Here is a 20,188-nt window from a genome sequence, read left to right as displayed (position 1 = left end):
TGAAATCTTGTCCTGCCTGGACTGGCCCCAGGGCTACTGCATGAACTAGCTCCTCTTTAATTTGTTCAAAAGGCTTGTTGTTGCTCAGGGCCCCATTTGAAATCCTTCTTCTTCTGGGTCACTTGATATAGAGGGCTTACGATCAGACTGTAATTTGGAATATGCATTCTCCAAAAACCCACGACGCCTAAGAAAGCTTGTGTTTCCTTTTTGCTAGTTGGTGGAGACATGGCTGTTATTTTGTTGATCACATCCATTGGGATCTGACGACGTCCATCTTGCCATTTTATTCCTAAAAACTGGATCTCCTGTGCAGGTCCCTTGACCTTACTTTGTTTTATGGCAAAACTGGCCTTCAGCAGGATTTGGACTATTTCCTTCCCTTTCTCAAAAACTTCTCCTGCTGTGTTGCCCCACACGATGATGTCATCAATGTATTGCAGGTGTTCCGGAGCCTCACCCTGTTCCAGTGCAGTCTGGATCAGTCCATGGCAAATGGTGGGGCTGTGTTTCCACCCCTGGGGCAGTCGGTTCCAGGTGTACTGGACGCCCCTCCAAGTGAAAGCAAACTGTGGCCTGCACTCCGCTGCCAAAGGGATTGAGAAAAACGCATTAGCAATATCAATTGTGGCATACCACTTGGCTGCCTTTGACTCCAGTTCGTATTGAAGTTCTAGCATGTCTGGCACGGCAGCACTCAGCGGTGGCGTGACTTCATTCAGGCCATGAGAGTCTACTGTCAGTCTCCACTCTCCATTAGACTTTTGCACTGGCCATATGGGGCTGTTAAAGGGTGAGCGAGTCTTGCTGATCACTCCCTGGCTCTCCAGTCGATGAATCAGCTCATGAATGGGAATCAGGGAGTCTCGGTTGGTGCGATATTGCCACCGGTGCACCGTGGTGGTAGCGATTGGCACCTGTTGGTCTTCGACCTTCAGCAACCCCACAACAGAGGGGTCCTCCGAGAGACCAGGCAAGGTGGACAGCTGTTTAATTTCTTCCGTCTCCAAGGCAGCTATACCAAAAGCCCACCGGTACCCTTTTGGGTCCTTGAAATACCCTCTCCTGAGGTAGTCTATGCCAAGGATGCACGGAGCATCTGGGCCAGTCACAATGGGGGGCTTCTGCCACCCATTCCTGTGGGAATGGGAGCCTCACTAACGGACATTCCTGAGTTTGATTTTAACGAGCAAACACTGCACCACCTGGCATGACAAGGCACTTAAGCAGTAAATAACGGAGAAAGGAATGTGCAGTTGAAAGGAGAAAAACAAGATAAAGACCATGAAGGCATTTCACATGATCAGAAAGAACGGGCCAATCTGCTAGAGCATAGATGCGCGTGAACACAAGGCTGTAACCTATCTGCAAGCCGCAGGTAGCGCCTGTCCATAGTAGTTAACTATATAAGCCTTGTTATAAGTGTAAATAAAGGAGAATGACCATACTCATATTGAGATCTGTCATTACTCCGGAATCGCAACTCCCGCTCCGTCGTCGACACTGAACAAAGGGAAACTCCGACATCTGGTAGCAGAGGATGGTTCGGCGCGCATCTTCGAGACTGCGGTAAGAGCAGCGAGAGAAGGGGAGCGGGAGAAAAGCGGCTGGGAGTTGTACTATCCCGATGTTCGGAGGGGGATAAGATAACGGAGCAGTCTGGCCAACTGCCTCCCAGTGAGCGACCGCTATCATGGAAACAGAGGCGGCAGCTGTGTTGCTCGTAAGCATCCTCTCCAAGAGAGGGATCGAGACAACGGTAAAACAATTATGTACGTTGATTAAATTAGGACAACGTTGGGGACATTTTAAGGACAGTCAAACTATTTTTTCTGACCTTGAGTGGCGAGAGCTTGGCAATACTATGTGGGAGCAGACTATCACGGGGGATGAAAAGTCAAAGAAGGAGATTAAAACAGTGCGGGAACTATGGAGGTCTGTGTCAGAGACTTTAAAAGCCATGAAAGCTGAAAGAAAGGTGGCTTGTGCAGCCACTCAAATGCTAGCCCCAGAACCCTTGCCTGATAGACCGAAGAATACAACATCTGGACTGTTTCGGTTCTTTGGGCCGTCTGCAGTCCGAGGTATGTCGGGTACCCCCAAACGAACTGCCTTGGAAGCCAAGTATAGTGTTCTGGGGGGTGACGGCGCTTCTGAACTGCTTGAAACGTACCCTCCGCTTACGGACTGCAAAGATGCAGAAACTAGCGGTAACGGGGCCCCTCTTTCACCTGAGGCGGTCGCGGAAGAGCGACGACCCGGGGAGGAGGAGCGGCTAGCTCCGTTAACCCCTCCGTGGCCAACAGCCCCGCCTCTAGGAGTCTCTTCAGGTGCGTCTACTCCGCCACAGGGTGACAGCAAAGAACAGAGTATGGCTGAGACTAATGAGCTCCTGAAGAAGGTAGTGCAACAGTTACAGGACTTAACAATTACAGCCCAGAGGGGAGGAATGGAGCACCTGTCCGGGGCATCAGGGGAATCCCTACCCCCTTGCCTCTCTGGACCACCAGCGACGGTTCAGCCCAGACGCTGGAGCGAAGTGGCTAGAGACGCTATGCTGGACGGGCAGTGGCAAGCGGTATCCAGCTTGGGGGCGAGTGCTTTTCCTGTGCTGCAAGAGAATAACGGCAATAAGTGGGCACCTCACGATTGGAAAATCCTACAGCAAGCAAAAAACACTGTGTCCCAGTATGGGATAAAATCAGAAGCTTCACGTCAAATTGTAATCTGGATTTTTTTGGCTGACCTGGTGTGCCCTGCTGACTGCCAAAACCTTATGAGGCTTTTATTGTCACCTACGCAGTATTTGTTGTGGGGGTCGGAATGGTCACGGTGGGCGGCAAGTGCTGCGGCACAGCATCAAACGCAGGGGGATCCCCTCTATGGGATTACCGCGGAAATGATAACGGGGACGGGAAGGTTTAACGATATTAATGCTCAGTTGGTTTTTCCTATTGCTTTGTTGCAGTTGTCTGCCAAACTGGCGCTAGACGCCTTTTTAGCCTTACCCAGTTCGTCCACTCCATCCTTTAGTTCTGTACAGCAAGGTGCCACTGAAGCGTATAGTCATTTTGTTGATCGCTTGTGGGGGCGATACGTGGGGGGGGGAAAAAAAAAAAAAAAAAAAAAAAAGAGAGAGAGAGAAAAAAAAAAAGAGGGAAAAAAAAAAAACAACAAACAAAAAAAACAAAAACAAAGAGTGCCTACGGTGTGTACCGTGAGTATTGTGTCAGTGTTACCATTGTGATAAGAAGTGGTGGGCCCGGTGCACGCGCGCACAAAGGTGGTGTGAAACTTGCTATCTGAAAGAAATAGTGCTGTATAGAATATTAATAACCACTGGACACGAAATGCAGTCCACGAAACTGCCAAATTGATTATTGTTTGTAAAAAAAAAAACCAAACAAAAAAAACCCCAAACAAACAAAAAAAACCCAACAAAAAAAGAAAGGCAATTCGCCTAGAAGAGAAAATGTTGAGCCAGGCAGATGTGATCGTAATTGGGCTAATCTTAATAATCCCAGGGTCGGCAACTATACATCGCATTAACCCAAGGGAAAATATGTGGGTAACCTGGGCAAATAAAACAGGGCAGCCCGCGTTTTGCCTTTCCCTCGCCTCAGCAACTGAGCCATTTAGGACTTGTTTGTTAGGTATGCCTGGATATAAGGAAGGTGACTTTGCCGGGTTCAGTACTGGCAGTTGTACTAATGTGACTGCAACTAGCAACTGTAGTGCTAACTTGATAAAAGGATTAAATCACTCGCTACCCTGGAATCCCCAGGAGTTGGAACTATTAGGGTCGATGCGAGTTGGAAATACATCTAAAAATTGGACTCAGACATGTTTTATATTTGGGGGACCCCTACAGACGGGTATCCACTTCTACCAGGCAAGAAATTGGACAGGGTGGACTAATGTCACCTCTCACGCATCTTACTACAAGTATCAGGATGCGGGCGATTTTTGTGGTACCAATGACAGTGGTAATAGCTATGCTTTAGGAGCGGCTGGAGCGGAAACAAAGGGAGGAATAGCAATCTGGAACAATGGTACCCCAAAGGCGTTGCCCCCACAGGTATTTTTAATATGTGGGGACAGGGCCTGGCAGGGTATCCCAGCAAATGCTGTAGGAGGGCCATGCTACTTAGGAAAATTGACCTTGTTGGCCCCGGGAGAAAATTGGTGGAAAACCATAACAAGAAAAGGGCAACAACAAAGACGAAAAAGAGCCGCCACGGGTCTTTCCCCAGACTGTCGTGATGACGTAATTCTGCCTAGCGACACCGAAAAGGTCTTCCTTTCACTATTTGTACCAGGCGCTGCAGCTGCGAGGGCCCTAAATGAGATAGGGAAATTAGCTTGTTGGGCTAAAAAGCAGGCTGATATGACAACAGAGCTTATTGAAAAATTACTTGCAGATCAGGATAGCTTCCATCATGCGATTTTACAGAATAGAGCTGCTATTGACTTTCTGTTATTAGCACAAGGACATGGGCGTGAGGATTTTGAAGGGATGTGTTGTATGAATCTGTCTGACCATGGGGAGTCAATCCACAAACAGCTACAATGGTTAAAGGACCACGCCAAGAATATTCAACTAGATCACGGGTTATTCGATACCTGGCTTAAGAATATATTTGGGGAACTGCCATCTTGGATAATAAGTTTAATAGAAGAAAGCTTACGCATTTTAATTGTTATATTAGTAATAAGTATATGCTTTTGTATCATTTTTAGCTGTGTGAAGAAAGCAATTATGAAAATTGTTAATCAAGTCTGGGTTGCTCAAAAACAAGAAGGGGGAATTGTGGAGGAGTGGCTGGTACAGCAGGGGCACGATCTAGTATCCCTGAGCAACCCATGTTTTTAACAGTAGCAGGGATATGCTGACAAAGACGGCTGGTGACCTTGACCATCCTTCCCTGAGCAGAAGAAGGAGCCTCGCCACGTGATGAACAACAACAGCGGAACAACACCCAGGATAAGGAGGAGGCACAGATCGGCGAGACCAGCCGGCAGCTACCAATGAGAAGGGTATTGTGAGTGCGTGGACAGCTGTGATTAACCAATTATAGGTTGTTATGAAGAGCGTGCCCAGCCACCCCATCCGTTCCGGTGAATGATGGGGGAGTGACCGGGGAGAAAGACCCCCTGGCTGCTGCGTTTGCAGACTTGCGGGTATCAGACAGCTCCTCCTCGTGGCTGGTTAAAAGGACTAGCCAAGCTAGGAGGGATATGTGTAATAGTATTTATATGCATTTTTGTTTTGTGTACCCTGTTTGTTGCAATGTATACGAAAAATGATTGAAAGATCGGTTTCAGCAGTGTTTCTAGTAAAACAAAAAGGGGGAGATGTGGGAATGGGAGTCTCACTAACGGACATTCCTGAGTTTGATTTTAATGAGCAAACACTGCACCACCTGGCATGACAAGGCACTTAAGCAGTAAATAACGGAGAAAGGAATGTGCAGTTGAAAGGAGAAAAACAAGATAAAGACCATGAAGGCATTTCGCATGATCAGAAAGAACGGGCCAATCTGCTAGAGCATAGATGCGCGTGAACACAAGGCTGTAACCTATCTGCAAGCTGCAGGTAGCGCGTGTCCATAGTAGATAACTATATAAGCCTTGTTATAAGTGTAAATAAAGGAGAATGACCATACTCATATTGAGATCTGTCATTACTCCGGAATCGCAACTCCCGCTCCGTCGTCGACACTGAACAAAGGGAAACTCCGACACATTCCCAGTTAGACTTACTTCGGCTACCAATACAGTTAGCTGTTGGGATCCCCCTTGTCACCCCAGAAATACAGATGGGTTCTGCCCCTATGTAGCTTGATGGCATTAGGGTACACTGTGCACCGGTGTCTACTAGAGCCTTATACTCCTGTGGGTCTGATGTGCCAGGCCACCGAATCCACACAGTCCAGTAAACCCGGTTGTCCCTTTCCTCCCCCTGGCTGGAGGCAGGGCCCCTCTAGTCCTCATCACAGTACTCATTTCTCACTTCTCGTACATACGAGTCAGAACTTTCTTCATTAAGATCAGGAGTAAGATCAGCCCTTCTACTCTGTCTGGGGAAACGGGAGCAGCAATTTTCCTGGAAGAACCCCCTTTTGTGATTGTTTTTCCTTGCAACTCACGTACCCGTGCCTCATGTCGTCTCTGAGGTCATGTAGGGCTGAAATACTGGTCCGTACAGGTGCGGAGTAGGACATATCCTCTTTGAGTCGCTGGACCTTCCGGGACAGTTTCTCCACAGCCGAGATGAGGGAGGAAGAGAGACTTCCTTTGTATTGCCAGAGTTGGCCAGCCAATTCATCCACCGTTTGTCCCTCTCCATCTTTCCAGGTCATTACTGCCATTGAGTTGGCATATGACAATGGTGCACTCCATACAAACTTCCACCACATGGGTCGTGTGCACCTGACTTCATCTGGATCTTTGAATAACTGCTCGTTGTTCAGGTCATCATAAATCACCTCCAGCATGGCTCATTCCCTCAGATACTGGATACCTCTTTCCATGGTGGTCCACTTGCCTGGGTGACATATAACATCTTCCTTGAAGGGATACCTTTCCTTCACACCTGACAGGAGTCACCCCCAGAGGCTGAGGGCTCGTGTCCCTTTTCCAATCACTTTGTCAATACCCCCTTCCCTGGTGTCCTAGTTTCGGCAGGGACAGAGTTAATTTCCTTCCTAGTAGCTGGTACAGTGCTGTGTTTTGGATTTAGGGTGAGAACAATGTTGATAACACACCAATGTTTTAGTTGTTGCTAGGTAGTGTTTACACTAGTCAAGGACTTTTCAGCTTCCCATGCTCTACTGACTGAGAAGGCTGGAGGTGCACAAGAAGCTGGCAGGGGGCACAGCCAGGACAGCTGACCCAAACTGACCAAAGGGAGATTCCATACCATGTGACGTCATGCTCAGTATATAAAGCTGGGGAAAGAAGGAGGAAGGGGGGGGATGTTTGGAGTGATGGCGTTTGTCTTCCCAAGTAACCGTTACGCGTGATGGAGCCCTGCTTTCCTGGAGATGGCTGAACACCTGCCTGCCGATGGGAAGCAGTGAATGAATTCCTTGTTTTGCTTTGCTTGCATGCGTGGCTTTTGCTTTACCTATTAAACTGTCTTTATCTCAACCCATGAGTTTTCTCACTTTTACCCTTCTGATTATCTCCCCCATCTCACCGGGGGGGAGTGAGCGAGCGGCTGCATGGTGCTCATTGCCGACTGAGGTTAAACCACGACACCTGGAAAGGGATCCCAGCTGCTTGGCTCCTTTACCCTCTAATTCCAGGCTACTGGCCCCATTATCCCAGCATCAGAGCAGCCAGGTGACAACACGCTCGCCTGGACGATGACTGAAATCTTTTTGCATATCTCGCAGCTCACTCAGGGATAGGGGTCGGGTGGCTACCGCCTTGTTTATGGGTTCTGCCTCTTCCTCCTCGTGTTCTCGTGATGGCCCTGGTTCATCTTCAGCCCTTACTAAACGAGCTGATTTTCTTGTGTATTTCTTCTTGTGTATAGGGGCGACTGATATCAGCACGGGTTGGTTCTCTGGTTCAGCTGCAGTGCCTCTCGTGGGGGCTGGAGTAGCCGCAGTGCCTGTCACCAAGGTTGATCTCTGGATGGTAGTCTTAAATAATTATTTAACCTTAAACAAGATCATGACCTGAACCACATTCAGGAGACAAAGCAATAGGAACATGCTGGTTTGAACATCCCAAGGATATTCAAAATTCTCAAGAGCTGTTTTAACTAGCCTGAAGGAGAAAGGGAAGGTGAAGGAGCGGGGAAAGTGTCCCCCCACTCTCTCCCCCATAGATTGGTTCCCCGAGGAGAAAAGGTAAAAGGTGTCATTATTAATAGTTTCCGAAAAGTGACACCCGAGGTATGGAGATGACGGCAATGCTGGGTACAAATACAGAAGTACAAGTACAAAAATTAGTCTCACGATCAAAAATTTTATCCCATCATAAACCAGTAGTGTTACACAGTGCAGCAAAATGATATCCTTGATCCAGCTCCCAGAGGTGATAGCACAACAGGGAACATATACAGCAAGTAAGGTGTTACATAACACAACTCTGAGAGCAAGCACGACAACTTTGAGAGCAAAAAAATCAACATTATGACCAGTGACTGTTAAACCAATATGATGAATGCTTATAACAAATTTGCCTTGACACGCTCTGGTCAGATCTGTCAATATCTCAACCCCTCATGCCCCACACTGGGTGCCAAAAGGACTGTTGTGGTTTAACCCGGCAGGCAGCTAAACACCACACAGCCGTTCGCTCACTCCCCCTCCACCCCCAGTGGGACGGGGGAGAGAATCAGAGAGAAAAAAAAAAAAATTAGAATTCGTGGGTTGAGATAAAGACACTTTAATAGGACAGAAAAGGAAGGGAATATAATAATAAAAATGTGTCCTGGTTTTGGCAGGGATAGAGTTAATTCCCTTGCTAGTAGCTGGCACAGGGCTGTGTTTTGGATTTAGGAGGAGAACAAAGTTGATAACACACCCATGTTTTAGTTGTTGCTAGGTAATGCTTACACTAATCAAGGACACTTCAGCTTCCCATGCTCCACCGACTGAGAAGGCTGGAAGTGCACAAGAAGCTGGGAGGGGGCACAGCCAGGACAGCTGACCCAAACTGGCCAAAGAAGCATTCCATACCATGTGACATCATGCTCAGTACATAAACTGGGGAAAGCTGGCCGGGGGGGCCGCTGCTCAGGGACTGGCTGGGCATCAGTGAGCGGGTGGTGAGCAATTGCACTGTGCATCACTTGCTTTGTGTATTATTATTATTACATTATTATTATTATTGTTTTATTTCAATTATAAAACTGTTTTTGTCTCAACCCACCAGTTTTTCTCACTTCTACTCTTCCAGTTCTCTCCCCCATTCCACCGGGGCAGGGGGAGGAGGAGTGAGCGAGCGGCTGCGTGGTGCTCAGTTGCCGACTGAGGTTAAACCACGACAGTCCTTTTTGGTGCCCAACGTGGGGCACGAAGGGTTTGAGATAATAACAGATTAACCGGAGCGTATTAAGGAACTTATATCTGTTAATAGCTGTGGGTCACAATGTTGGTTCCTCTGTTCTCGATATTGATTTGTCTAATCTGCATCGTGCTCCTTTCTTTGCTGTACATGTTAAAGATTGGTGTTGGGTTTTGCAGTTTGCTGTGGTCTGCAGTGACTAGTGATATTCCGCTTGGGAGGTTTATTTTTAAAACATTGACCTTGGTCTTAATTTGGAATCTGAATATCACAATGAAACCATTACTGTACCACGGATACCACTTTGTGGAGACAACTAGCAATTACAGTAACTTTTCTGAGAGTTTTTTTACGGAGGAAATACAGAATGGCAGTGTCACTACCTTCTTCTATAATGTTTCCTCCTTCATTACAGTAATTTTTCAGTATTTTGAACATCCTCGGGTAGTTAAGATACTTCTATTGGTACTTCTTGGGAATATTGTTTCGGTTTTGTCTGAAGTTGGTAAGCAATTTAAGAATATCATCCAGAGATCTGCCCCAAGGCTGGATAGTTATGAGTGGCAGGGTGTGTGGGACAAGATGGGCAAGCACCTAGGCCAATGGGCACCCCCAGTGTTTTGGAACTTCACCCCTGAGCAAGTGCAGAATCCTGAAAAGTTACTAGAATATTTGGACAAAGTATGCTGTCACCCTGGCAACTCCAGAGAGATGCAGATCATTGCAACGTGCTGGGGCCTGGCCCATGCCTACCGAACCCTGTTCAACACCATTCAGTACCCTCAAAGGGAAGAGAAGGTCTCTGGCTCTGACAGTAAAACGACATGCACTGCGGCCACTCCGACCGAGGCGACACGCCCTGCGGCCACTCTGACCCCAGCAACAGGCCCTGCGGCCACTCAGAACCCAGCGATACACCCTGAGGCTACTCCGACCCCGACGACAGGCACTGCGGCCACTCAGACTCCGGCAACAGGCCCTGCGGACAATCCGACCCCAGCGACAGGCCCTGCGGCCACTCAGACCCTGGCGAGGCACCCTGTGGCTGAACCAAAGAACCAGCCTGTGCCGATATCAGTCGCCCCTGTACACAAGAAGAAATCTTGGAAGCGAAAGTCGGCTCGTTTAGTAAGGGAGGAAGAAGCTTCTTCTAAAAGGGGGCTGGAGGAAGAAGTGGACGAGGCAGACTACCCTGGAGAAGGGCCATCACGAGAACAGGAGGAGGAGAGCCGGCCGCTGATCGGGGAGGAGGAAGAAGAGGAAGAATTCATGAAAGAGGCAGTAACCACCCAATCTCTATCCCTGAGTGAGCTGCGAGATATATGAAAAGATTTCAGCCGTCGTCCAGGCAAGCATATTGTCACCTGGCTGCTCCGATGCTGGGATAATGGGGCCAGTAGCCTGGAATTAGAGGGTAGGGAAGCCAAGCAGCTGGGAACCCTTTCCAGGGAAGGGGGCATTGACAAAGCAATTGGAAAAGGGACACGAGTCCTCAGCCTTTGGAGGCGACTCTTGTCAAGCATGAAGGAAAGGTATCCCTTCAAGGAAGATGTCATATGTCGCCCAAGCAAGTGGGCCACCATGGAGAAGGGTATCCAGTTTCTGAGGGAATTAGCTGTGCTGGAGGTGATTTATGGTGACCTGAACAATGAACAACTATCCAAAGATCCAGATGCAGTCAAGTGCACACGATCCATGTGGCAGAAGTTTCTAAGGAGCGCACCATCGTCATATGCCAATTCATTGGCAGTGATGACCTGGAAAGATGGAGAGGGACAAACAGTGGATGAATTGGCTGGCCAACTCCAGCAATACGAGGAAAGTCTCTCTTCCTCCCTCGTCTCGGCTGTGGAGAAACTGTCCCGGGAGATCCAGCAACTCAGAGAGGATAGGTCCTACTCCCCACCTGTACGAACCAGTATCTCGGCTTTAAGGAGTCAGCGTTCTTTTGCTCAAGAGAAAGAATATAAAGGGTACGCACCACGGGGCAGCCTATGGTTTTACCTGCGTGACCACGGAGAGGACATGAGGAAGTGGGATGGGAAACCTACCGCAGTAGCCCTAGGGGCACAGGTACGTGAGTTGCAAGGGAAAACAATCACAGAAAGGGGTTCTTCCAGGAAAATTGCTGCTCCAGTTTCCAGTGAGCAGTTCCCCAGACAGGGTAGAAGGGCTGATCTTACTCCTGATGTTAATGAAGAAACTTCTGACTCGTATGTACGAGAAATGAGAAATGAGTACTGTGATGAGGATTAGAGGGGCCCTGCCTCCAGCCAGGGGGAGGAAAGGGACAACCGGGTTTACTGGACTGTGTGGGTTCGGTGGCCTGGCACATCAGACCCACAGGAGTATAAGGCTCTGGTAGACACCGGGGCACAGTGTACCCTAATGCCATCAAGCTATATAGGGGCAGAACCCATCTGTATTTCTGGGGTGACGGGGGGATCCCAACAGCTAACTGTATTGGAGGCTGAAGTAAGTCTAACTGGGAATGAGTTGCAGAAGCCCCCCATTGTGACTGGCCCAGAGGCTCCGTGCATCCTTGGCATAGACTACCTCAGGAGAGGGTATTTCAAGGACCCAAAAGGGTACCGGTGGGCTTTTGGTATAGCTGCCTTGGAGATGGAGGAAATTAAACAGCTGTCCACCCTGCCTGGTCTCTCGGAGGACCCCTCTGTTGTGGGGTTGCTGAAGGTCGAAGACCAACAGGTGCCAATCGCTACCACTATGGTGCACCGGCGGCAATATCGCACCAACCGAGACTCCCTGATTCCCATCCATGAGCTGATTCGTCGACTGGAGAGCCAAGGAGTGATCAGCAAGACTCGCTCACCCTTTAACAGTCCCATATGGCCAGTGCGGAAGTCTAATGGAGAGTGGAGACTGACAGTAGACTATCATGGCCTGAATGAAGTCACGCCACCGCTGAGTGCTGCCATGCCGCACATGCTAGAACTTTAATACGAACTGGAGTCAAAGGCAGCCAAGTGGTATGCCACAGTTGATATTGCTAATGCGTTTTTCTCAATCCCTTTGGCAGCGGAGTGCAGGCCACAGTTTGCTTTCACTTGGAGGGGCGTCCAGTACACCTGGAACCGACTGCCCCAGGGGTGGAAACACAGCCCCACCATTTGCCATGGACTGATCCAGACTGCACTGGAACAGGGTGAGGCTCCGGAACACCTGCAATACATTGATTACATCATCGTGTGGGGCAACACAGCAGGCGAAGTTTTTGAGAAAGGGAAGGAAATAGTCCAAATCCTGCTGAAGGCTGGTTTTGCCATAAAACAAAGTAAGGTCAAGGGACCTGCACAGGAGATCCAGTTTTTAGGAATAAAATGGCAAGATGGACGTCGTCAGATCCCAATGGATGTGATCAACAAAATAACAGCCATGTCTCCACCAACTAGCAAAAAGGAAACACAAGCTTTCTTAGGCGTCGTAGGTTTTTGGCGAATGCATATTCCAAATTACAGTCTGATTGAAAACCCTCTCTATCAAGTGACCCGGAAGAAGAACGATTTCAAATGGGGCCCTGAGCAACGACAAGCCTTTTGAACAAATTAAAGAGGAGCTAGTTCACGCAGTAGCCCTGGGGCCAGTCCGGGCAGGGCAAGAGGTAAAAAATGTACTCTATACCGCAGCCGGGGAGAATGGCCCTACCTGGAGCCTCTGGCAGAAAGCACCAGGGGAGACTCGAGGTCGACCCCTAGGGTTTTGGAGTCGGGGACACAGAGGATCCGAGGCCCGCTATACTCCAGCTGAAAAGGAAATATTGGCAGCCTATGAAGGGGTTCGAGCTGCTTCAGAAGTGATCGGCACTGAAGCACAGCTCCTCCTGGCACCCCGACTGCCGGTGCTGGGCTGGATGTTCAGAGGGAGGGTCCCCTGTACACATCATGCAACTGATGCTACATGGAGGAAGTGGGTCACACTGATCACACAATGGGCTCGAATAGGAAACCCCAGTCGCCCAGGAATCCTGGAAGTGATCATGGATTGGCCAGAGGGCAAAGATTTTGGAATATCGCCAGAGGAGGAGGTGCTGAGGAGGTCCCAATGTATAATGAACTACCAGAAAATGAGAAGCAATATGCCCTGTTCACTGATGGGTCCTGTCGTCTTGTGGGAAAGCATCGGAGGTGGAAAGCTGCTGTATGGAGTCCTATGCGACAAGTTGTAGAAACGGCTGAAGAAGGTGAATCGAGCCAATTTGCAGAAGTAAAGGCCATCCAGCTGGCTTTAGACATTGCTGACCGAGAAAAGTGCCCAGTGCTCTATCTCTCTACTGACTCATGGATGGTGGCAAATGCCCTGTGGGGGTGGTTGCAGCAATGGAAGCAGAGCAACTGGCAGCGCAGAGGCAAACCCATCTGGGCTGCCGCATTGTGGCAAGATATTGCTGCCCGGGTGGAGAACCTGGTTGTAAAAGTCCGTCACATAGATGCTCACGTACCCAAGAGTCGGGCCACTGAAGAACATCAAAACAACCAGCAGGTGGATCAGGCTGCTAAGGTTGAAGTGGCTCAGGTGGATCTGGACTGGCAACAGAAGGGTGAGTTATTTCTAGCTCGGTGGGCCCATGATACCTCAGGTCACCAAGGAAGAGATGCAACATACAGATGGGCTCGTGATCGAGGGGTGGACTTGACCATGGACACTATAGCGCAGGTTATCCATGAATGCGAAACATGCGCTGCAATCAAGCCAGCCAAGCGGTTAAAGCCTTTTTGGTATGGAGGACGATGGCTGAAATATAAATATGGGGAGGCCTGGCAGATCGATTATATCACACTCCCACAAACCCGCCAAGGCAAGCGCCACGTGCTTACAATGGTGGAGGCAACCACCGGATGGCTGGAAACATATCCCGTGCCCCATGCCACTGCCTGGAATACTATCCTGGGCCTTGAAAAGCAAGGCCTATGGCGACATGGCACCCCAGAAAGAATTGAGTCAGACAACGGGACTCATTTCCGAAACAACCTCATAGACACCTGGGCCAAGGAGCACGGCTTTGAGTGGGTGTATCACATCCCCTATCATGCACCGGCCTCTGGGAAAATTGAACGATACAATGGACTGTTAAAGACTACACTGAGAGCAATGGGTGCTGGGACATTCAAACATTGGGACACACATTTAGCAAAGGCCACCTGGTTAGTCAACACTCAGGGATCTGCCAATGGAGCTGGCCCTGCCCAGTCAGAACTTTTACGTACTGTAGATGGGAATAAAGTCCCTGTAGTGCACATAAGAACTATGCTGGGGAAGACAGTCTGGGTTATTCCTGCCTCGGGCAAAGGAAAACCCATCCGTGGGATTGCTTTTGCTCAAGGACCTGGGCGCACTTGGTGGATAATGCGGAAGGATGGGGAAGTCCGATGTGTACCTCAAGGGGATTTGATTTTGGGTGAGAATAGCCAATGATCTGAATTATGTGATGTTAAGTGCTACATAATATTATATGCCATACCAATGATATTACAATAAGAATCACCCAGATTAATGAAGAATAACTTCAGTGAAACCAAGCAAAGCACAGTGATGATGGTACCAGAACTGACTTCAACATGGAACAATCCAACACCACATACCATCTCCATCTTTCCTGCCCTGGAAGATTATTGTGACAGCTGGAGCCTGAAGTCATGGACTAAACGAACTCACCGCACATTTTAGAGGGATGGCCCACAGACGAAGGGAATGATATCTCTGTGTGTGTGTGTATACATATATATGTTTATATATATTAAAAGAAACCCAGGAAAAGGGGTGGTGATTAATGAAAATGTACTGGAAAATATGAGACTTGAGCATGACGTAGACGGTACAGAATAAGGGGTGGATATTGTCCTGGTTTCGGCAGAGATAGTTTCCTTCCTAGTAGCTGGTACAGTGCTGTGTTTTGGATTTCGGATTAGAAAAATGTGGATAACACACCGATGTTTTCGTTGTTGCTAGGTAGTGTTTATACTAGTCAAGGAGTTTTCAGCTTCCCATGCTCTACCGACTGATAAGGCTGAAGGTGCACAAGAAGCTGGGAGGGGGGCACAGCCTAACTGGCCAAAGGGACATTCCATACCATGTGACATCATGCTCAGTACATAAACTGGGGAAAGCTGGCCAGGGGGGCCGCTGTTCGGGGTCTGGCTGGGCATCAGTCGGCAGGTGGTGAGCAATTGCACTGTGCATCACTTGCTTTGTGTATTTTTATTATTATCATATTATTATTGTCATCATCATTTTATTTCAATTATTAAACTGTTTTTATCTCAACCCACGAGTTTTTCTCACTTGTGCTCTTCCAATTCTCTCCCCCATCCCACCGGCGGGGGCTGGGGGGGAGGAGGAGTGAGTAAGCAGCTGTGTAGTACTCACTTGCCGACTGAGGTTAAACCACAACATAATGATAAAAGAATATACAAAACACGTGATGCACCATGCGATTGCTCACCACCCGCCAACCGATGCCCAGCCAGGTCCCAAGCAGCAGTCAACACCCCCTAGCTAACTCCCCCCAGTTTATATACTAAGCATGACATCACATGGTATGGAATATCCCTTAGGCCAGTTTGGGTCAGATGTCCTGGCTGCGTCCCCTCCCAGCTTCTCGCTGTCAGGGCATGAGAAGCTGAGAAGTCCTTGACTAGTGTAAGCACTAACTAGCAACAACTAAAACATCGGTGTGTTATCCACATTTTTCTCATCCTAAATCCAAAACGCAGCACTGTACCAGCTACTAGGAAGAAAATTAACTCTATCCCTGCCGAAACCAGGACACAGTTAAAAGACTTCTAAGTTAGCTTCACTCAACAAGATTTCAGCAGTTAACATTTCTCTAAAACAAAACCACTGTCAATGACTATCAAAGTTAGAATTTCTGATACTGCTCTGAACCAATGATGACCTGGGATACGTGGCTAAATTGGAGCTAGTATCAATGGGTACCATTCTTGCTCGCTCTCTCCAGCTCAAAATTGGCTAAAGGAAAACCAAAAAATAGCTAGACCTACTATGTCTGCTAAGATTAAGCATTTTGGGACAATAGGAAAAGCAAATGTAATATTTTATTTCAACGCCAGACAAAAATTCTTAAGACAGAAAAAGAAACAAATGGTTATTCTTTTGAATGTCTGTCCTTTATAACAAAAATACTACCTTTTGTTATAATTTATACTGTGGTAATGCCCAGCACTTTTTAGGATTCAGCCACAGTTACACTATACAAACCCGCAGACAATGTGCTCTGCATAGCTTACATAAAGCCAAAGTGTCAAGTGATAGGCAAGTCAATTCAAGTATTTACTAGTCCGGAGGGTATATTGCTTCCTGGTTTCATAACGACCAAAAAAGAAAATTCAACTATCTGATTTTGTTTCACCATGCATTAGCCAATTTCTACAAATACTAGGGCTGGTTTGAGAGCAGAGATGGAACAGGTTGGTAGCCAAAACGGTGAGGGAAATTATTCCATAGGTAAGGACATACAGATAGAAACAAGGAAATGACAGTTATAGAATTACAGTATTATAGAAGATATGACTCAAATTAACTTCACCAAGTTATTTAATTTATCTACCTAACCCTGGGCAGAAAAGTACTCATAACTGAAAAACATGATACTGGTGATAGATATACATGTGGGAAAATGAGAAGGATTAATATGACAGAGCAGCAGTAGAAAACAGGACAAGAAGTTTTAATTTCATTATGGGAAATTAACGAAAAGCATTTCAAGCAGTTCCAAAGTGCTTACTAATGCCCCCGAGAGCTGACACTTTAAATGGCCTTTTGTCAAAGTTTAGACCCCTTCAATTTTTTTAGTAGAGACTTGGAATTGCTTCAGTAGCACCACACAAAGACTAACACATAGCACACATGAATTTCATTTTCTTAGTCCATTTCACAAATCCCTGAGGGCTGACAGATACAGTTGCAATCACAGAAACATGGTGGGATGACTCGCACAACTGGAGTGCTGCAATGGATGGCTATAAACTCTTCAGAAGGGATAGGCAAGGAAGGAGAGGCAGTGGGGTAGCCCTGTATGTTAGGGAGTGTTTTGACTGTCTAGAGCTTGATGATGGTGATGAAAGGGTTGAGTGTTTATGGGTAAGAATCAGGGGAAAGGCCAACAAGGCAGATATCCTGGTGGGAGTCTGTTATAGACTACCCAACCAGGATGAAGAGACAGATGAAATATTCTATAAGCAGCTGGGAGAAGTCTCACGATCGCTAGCCCTTGTTCCCGTGGGGGACTTCAACTTACCAGATGTCTGCTGGAAATACAATACAGCAGAGAGGAAGCAGTCTAGGATGTTCCTGGAGCATGTGGAAGATAACTTCCTGACACAGCTGGTGAGCAGATCATCTTGAGTGCCATCACACGGCAAGTACAGGACAACCAGGCAACCAGGCCCAGTCAGCATGGGTTTGTGAAAGGCAGGTCCTGCTTGACTAACCTGATCTCCTTCTATGACCAGGTGACCCACCTAGTGGATGAGGGAAAGGCTGTGGATCTTGTTTACCCGGACTTCAGTAAAGCCTTTGACACCATTTCCCACAGCATTCTCCTGGAGAAACTGCCTGCTCATGGCTTGGACGGGCATACTCTTCGCTGGGTAAAAAACTGGCTGGACGGCCGGGCCCAGAGAGTTGTGGTGAATGGAGTTACATCCAGTTGGCACCCGGTCACAAGCGGTGTTCCCCAGGGCTCAGTTTTGGGGCTGGTCTTGTTCAGTATCTTTATCAATGATCTGGATGGAGGGGATCGAGTGCACCCTCAGTCAGTTTGCAGACGACACCAAGTTGGGCGGGAGTGTTGATCTGCTCGAGGGTAGGAAGGCTCTGCAGAGGGACCTGGACAGGCTGGATCGATGGGCCGAGGCCAACTGTATGAAGTTCAACAAGGCCAAGTGCCGGGTCCTGCACTTCGGCCACAACAACCCCATGCAGCGCTACAGGCTTGGGGAAGAGTGGCTGGAAAGCTGCCTGGCGGAAAAGGACCTGGGGGTGCTGGTTGACAGCTGGCTAAATATGAGCCGGCAGTGTGCCCAGGTGGCCAAGGCGGCCAATAGCATCCTGGCTTGTATCAGAAATAGTGTGGCCAGCAGGAGTAGGGAAGTGATCGTGCCCCTGTACTCGGCACTGGTGAGGCTGCACCTCGAATACTGTGTTCAGTTTTGGGCCCCTCACTACAAGAAGGACATTGAGGTGCTGGAGCGTGTCCAGAGAAGGGCAACGAAGCTGGTGAAGGGTCTAGAGAGAACAAGTCTTATGAGGAGCGGCTGAGGGAACTGGGACTGTTTAGCCTGGAGAAGAGGAGGCTGAGGGGAGACCTCATCGCGCTCTACCACTACCTGAAAGGAGGTTGCAGTGAGGTGGGTGTCGGTCTCTTCTCCCAAGTAACGAGTGATAGGACAAGAGGAAACGGCCTCAAGTTGTGCCAGGGGAGGTTTAGATTGGATATTAGGAAAAATTTCTTCACCGAAAGGGTTGTCAAGCATTGGAACAGGCTGCCCAGGGAAGTGGTTGAGTCCCCATCCCTGGAGGTATTTAAAAGACGTGTAGATGAGGCGCTTAGGGACATGGTTTAGTGGTGGACTTGGTAGTGTTAGGTTAATGGTTGGACTCAATGATCTTAGAGGTCTTTTCCAACCTAAATGATTCTATGATTTAAAACATGCATTGCTATAATACTCACACCTGGAAAGTGCTCAATATCCCTACAATCCAATAACCATACTGAGTGCTGCAGGTATTCTTCACTTTCCATGAGCTGACAGTAGCAGACAGCAAAACGAAAAGCCAGCATGCATGGCGGGTATGTTTTAACTTACAAACTAATTTTCACTTGTGACCTAACATTGTTTGAGCTCTTATCCTCAGGATTAAAGAGCTAATGAGCAACTGCAACAATTAGCAAAACTTACTTTCAGAGCCAGTAATGGACTGCATTCATGACCAGTTTTAAGACAGACATGGAACTTGTTCTCAAATACAGTAGAACTTTTTCCACATGATTATCCTGAAATTTTTGAGAGGATTACATCTGTCTTGCAATTAGAAACTTACTTATTTTTTCTATAAAACTCAAATATCTGAAAATCCAAACATGTCATAAAAAATTGTGATTTTTAAAGCATCTATCCACCTGATACCAATTCATATCAGCTATCAGTGCTACATGCTGCTACTTTTTTTTTTTTTAGGGGAAATAAAATGGATTCCTTCTTGGGTAGCATTAGTGAAGACTTCTATGGTACAGCTGCTTTTCCTCATGTCAACAGCAATAACATCTCTCAAAGGGAAAACAAACAACTGGCTTTTCTGCAATTTTTATAGAGCACACAAGTTATTTCACACATGTGAAATAGTAACCCTAGTAAGCTGACAGGAATTTTTCCGTTGGCTTCAGTTACCAATGTTTTAATATTCAACTAGCATATAATCCTTGACATCACGCAACCTTTTCAACATAAAGTAGAAACTTGTATAGAAATCCCATGGACAGACACATCTATAATACACCAAACAATAACTGTTCATTCTTTAAAGCTTCTACTACTCGGGAATGTTGCTCAGGACTTCATGTGTTATCCCTTAGGTTTTAAGCAACCTCCTGAGCAAGGGATAGAATAGACTATATTTTCTTAAACCCCAGATGGAGCAAATCACTTAGCCCTCTTACAACATAACAATTGCCAGAGAATATAAGTTGAAGTTTTTGTGTGGGGTGTGTGTTGCCCAGCTGCTATACTATCACTATCCATGATAACCCAAAAATCTTAATAAAAGCATAAGATGTTTATTACAAACCTTCATCCTTCAGTTGGTCAGCCTTTTCAACATCCTCTGGTAAAGAATCTGAGAGAGGCAGCATGTCATTCTGTATGTAAACAAACCAAGATTTTTTTCATTAAAATATAAGCCCTGATTATACTAAAAAGTTATTTCATCCTGGGCAGCATTGTATCAACAAGCAACCAGATTTTCTGTAGTGCACAGGAAGTGTGAAATAACTAAAACATCACTAAAACATCCTTAGAAGAGAAAGATAGCTTGCTTTCTACTACTAAAAAAACCTTATGGCTCACCACACATTTTAAGGAAGTCAAGGGGAAAAGAGTTAACATGTCTCTACAATCTTGGTTTTCTC

The 20,188-nt window shown here is 47.3% G+C and overlaps 1 protein-coding gene across 2 annotated transcripts in view; it reads right to left on the bottom strand.

Moving 5' to 3' along the window:
- LOC143171993 (small glutamine-rich tetratricopeptide repeat-containing protein beta-like) overlaps positions 1–20,188 on the bottom strand; it is a 54,993-nt gene that overhangs the window by 21,223 nt on the left and 13,582 nt on the right. For both annotated transcript variants that reach the window (XM_076361199.1, XM_076361200.1), the window contains one exon: positions 19,849–19,918. In XM_076361199.1, coding sequence (XP_076217314.1) covers positions 19,849–19,918 — 70 coding nt within the window. The remainder of the gene's footprint in view (positions 1–19,848; positions 19,919–20,188) is intronic.

Source organism: Aptenodytes patagonicus, chromosome W (genome assembly GCF_965638725.1).
Source record: "Aptenodytes patagonicus chromosome W, bAptPat1.pri.cur, whole genome shotgun sequence".
In the NCBI taxonomy this organism is placed as follows: domain Eukaryota; kingdom Metazoa; phylum Chordata; class Aves; order Sphenisciformes; family Spheniscidae; genus Aptenodytes; species Aptenodytes patagonicus.
Note: the sequence above shows the minus strand (reverse complement) of the source record. Positions and strands in the feature narration are given on the sequence as shown.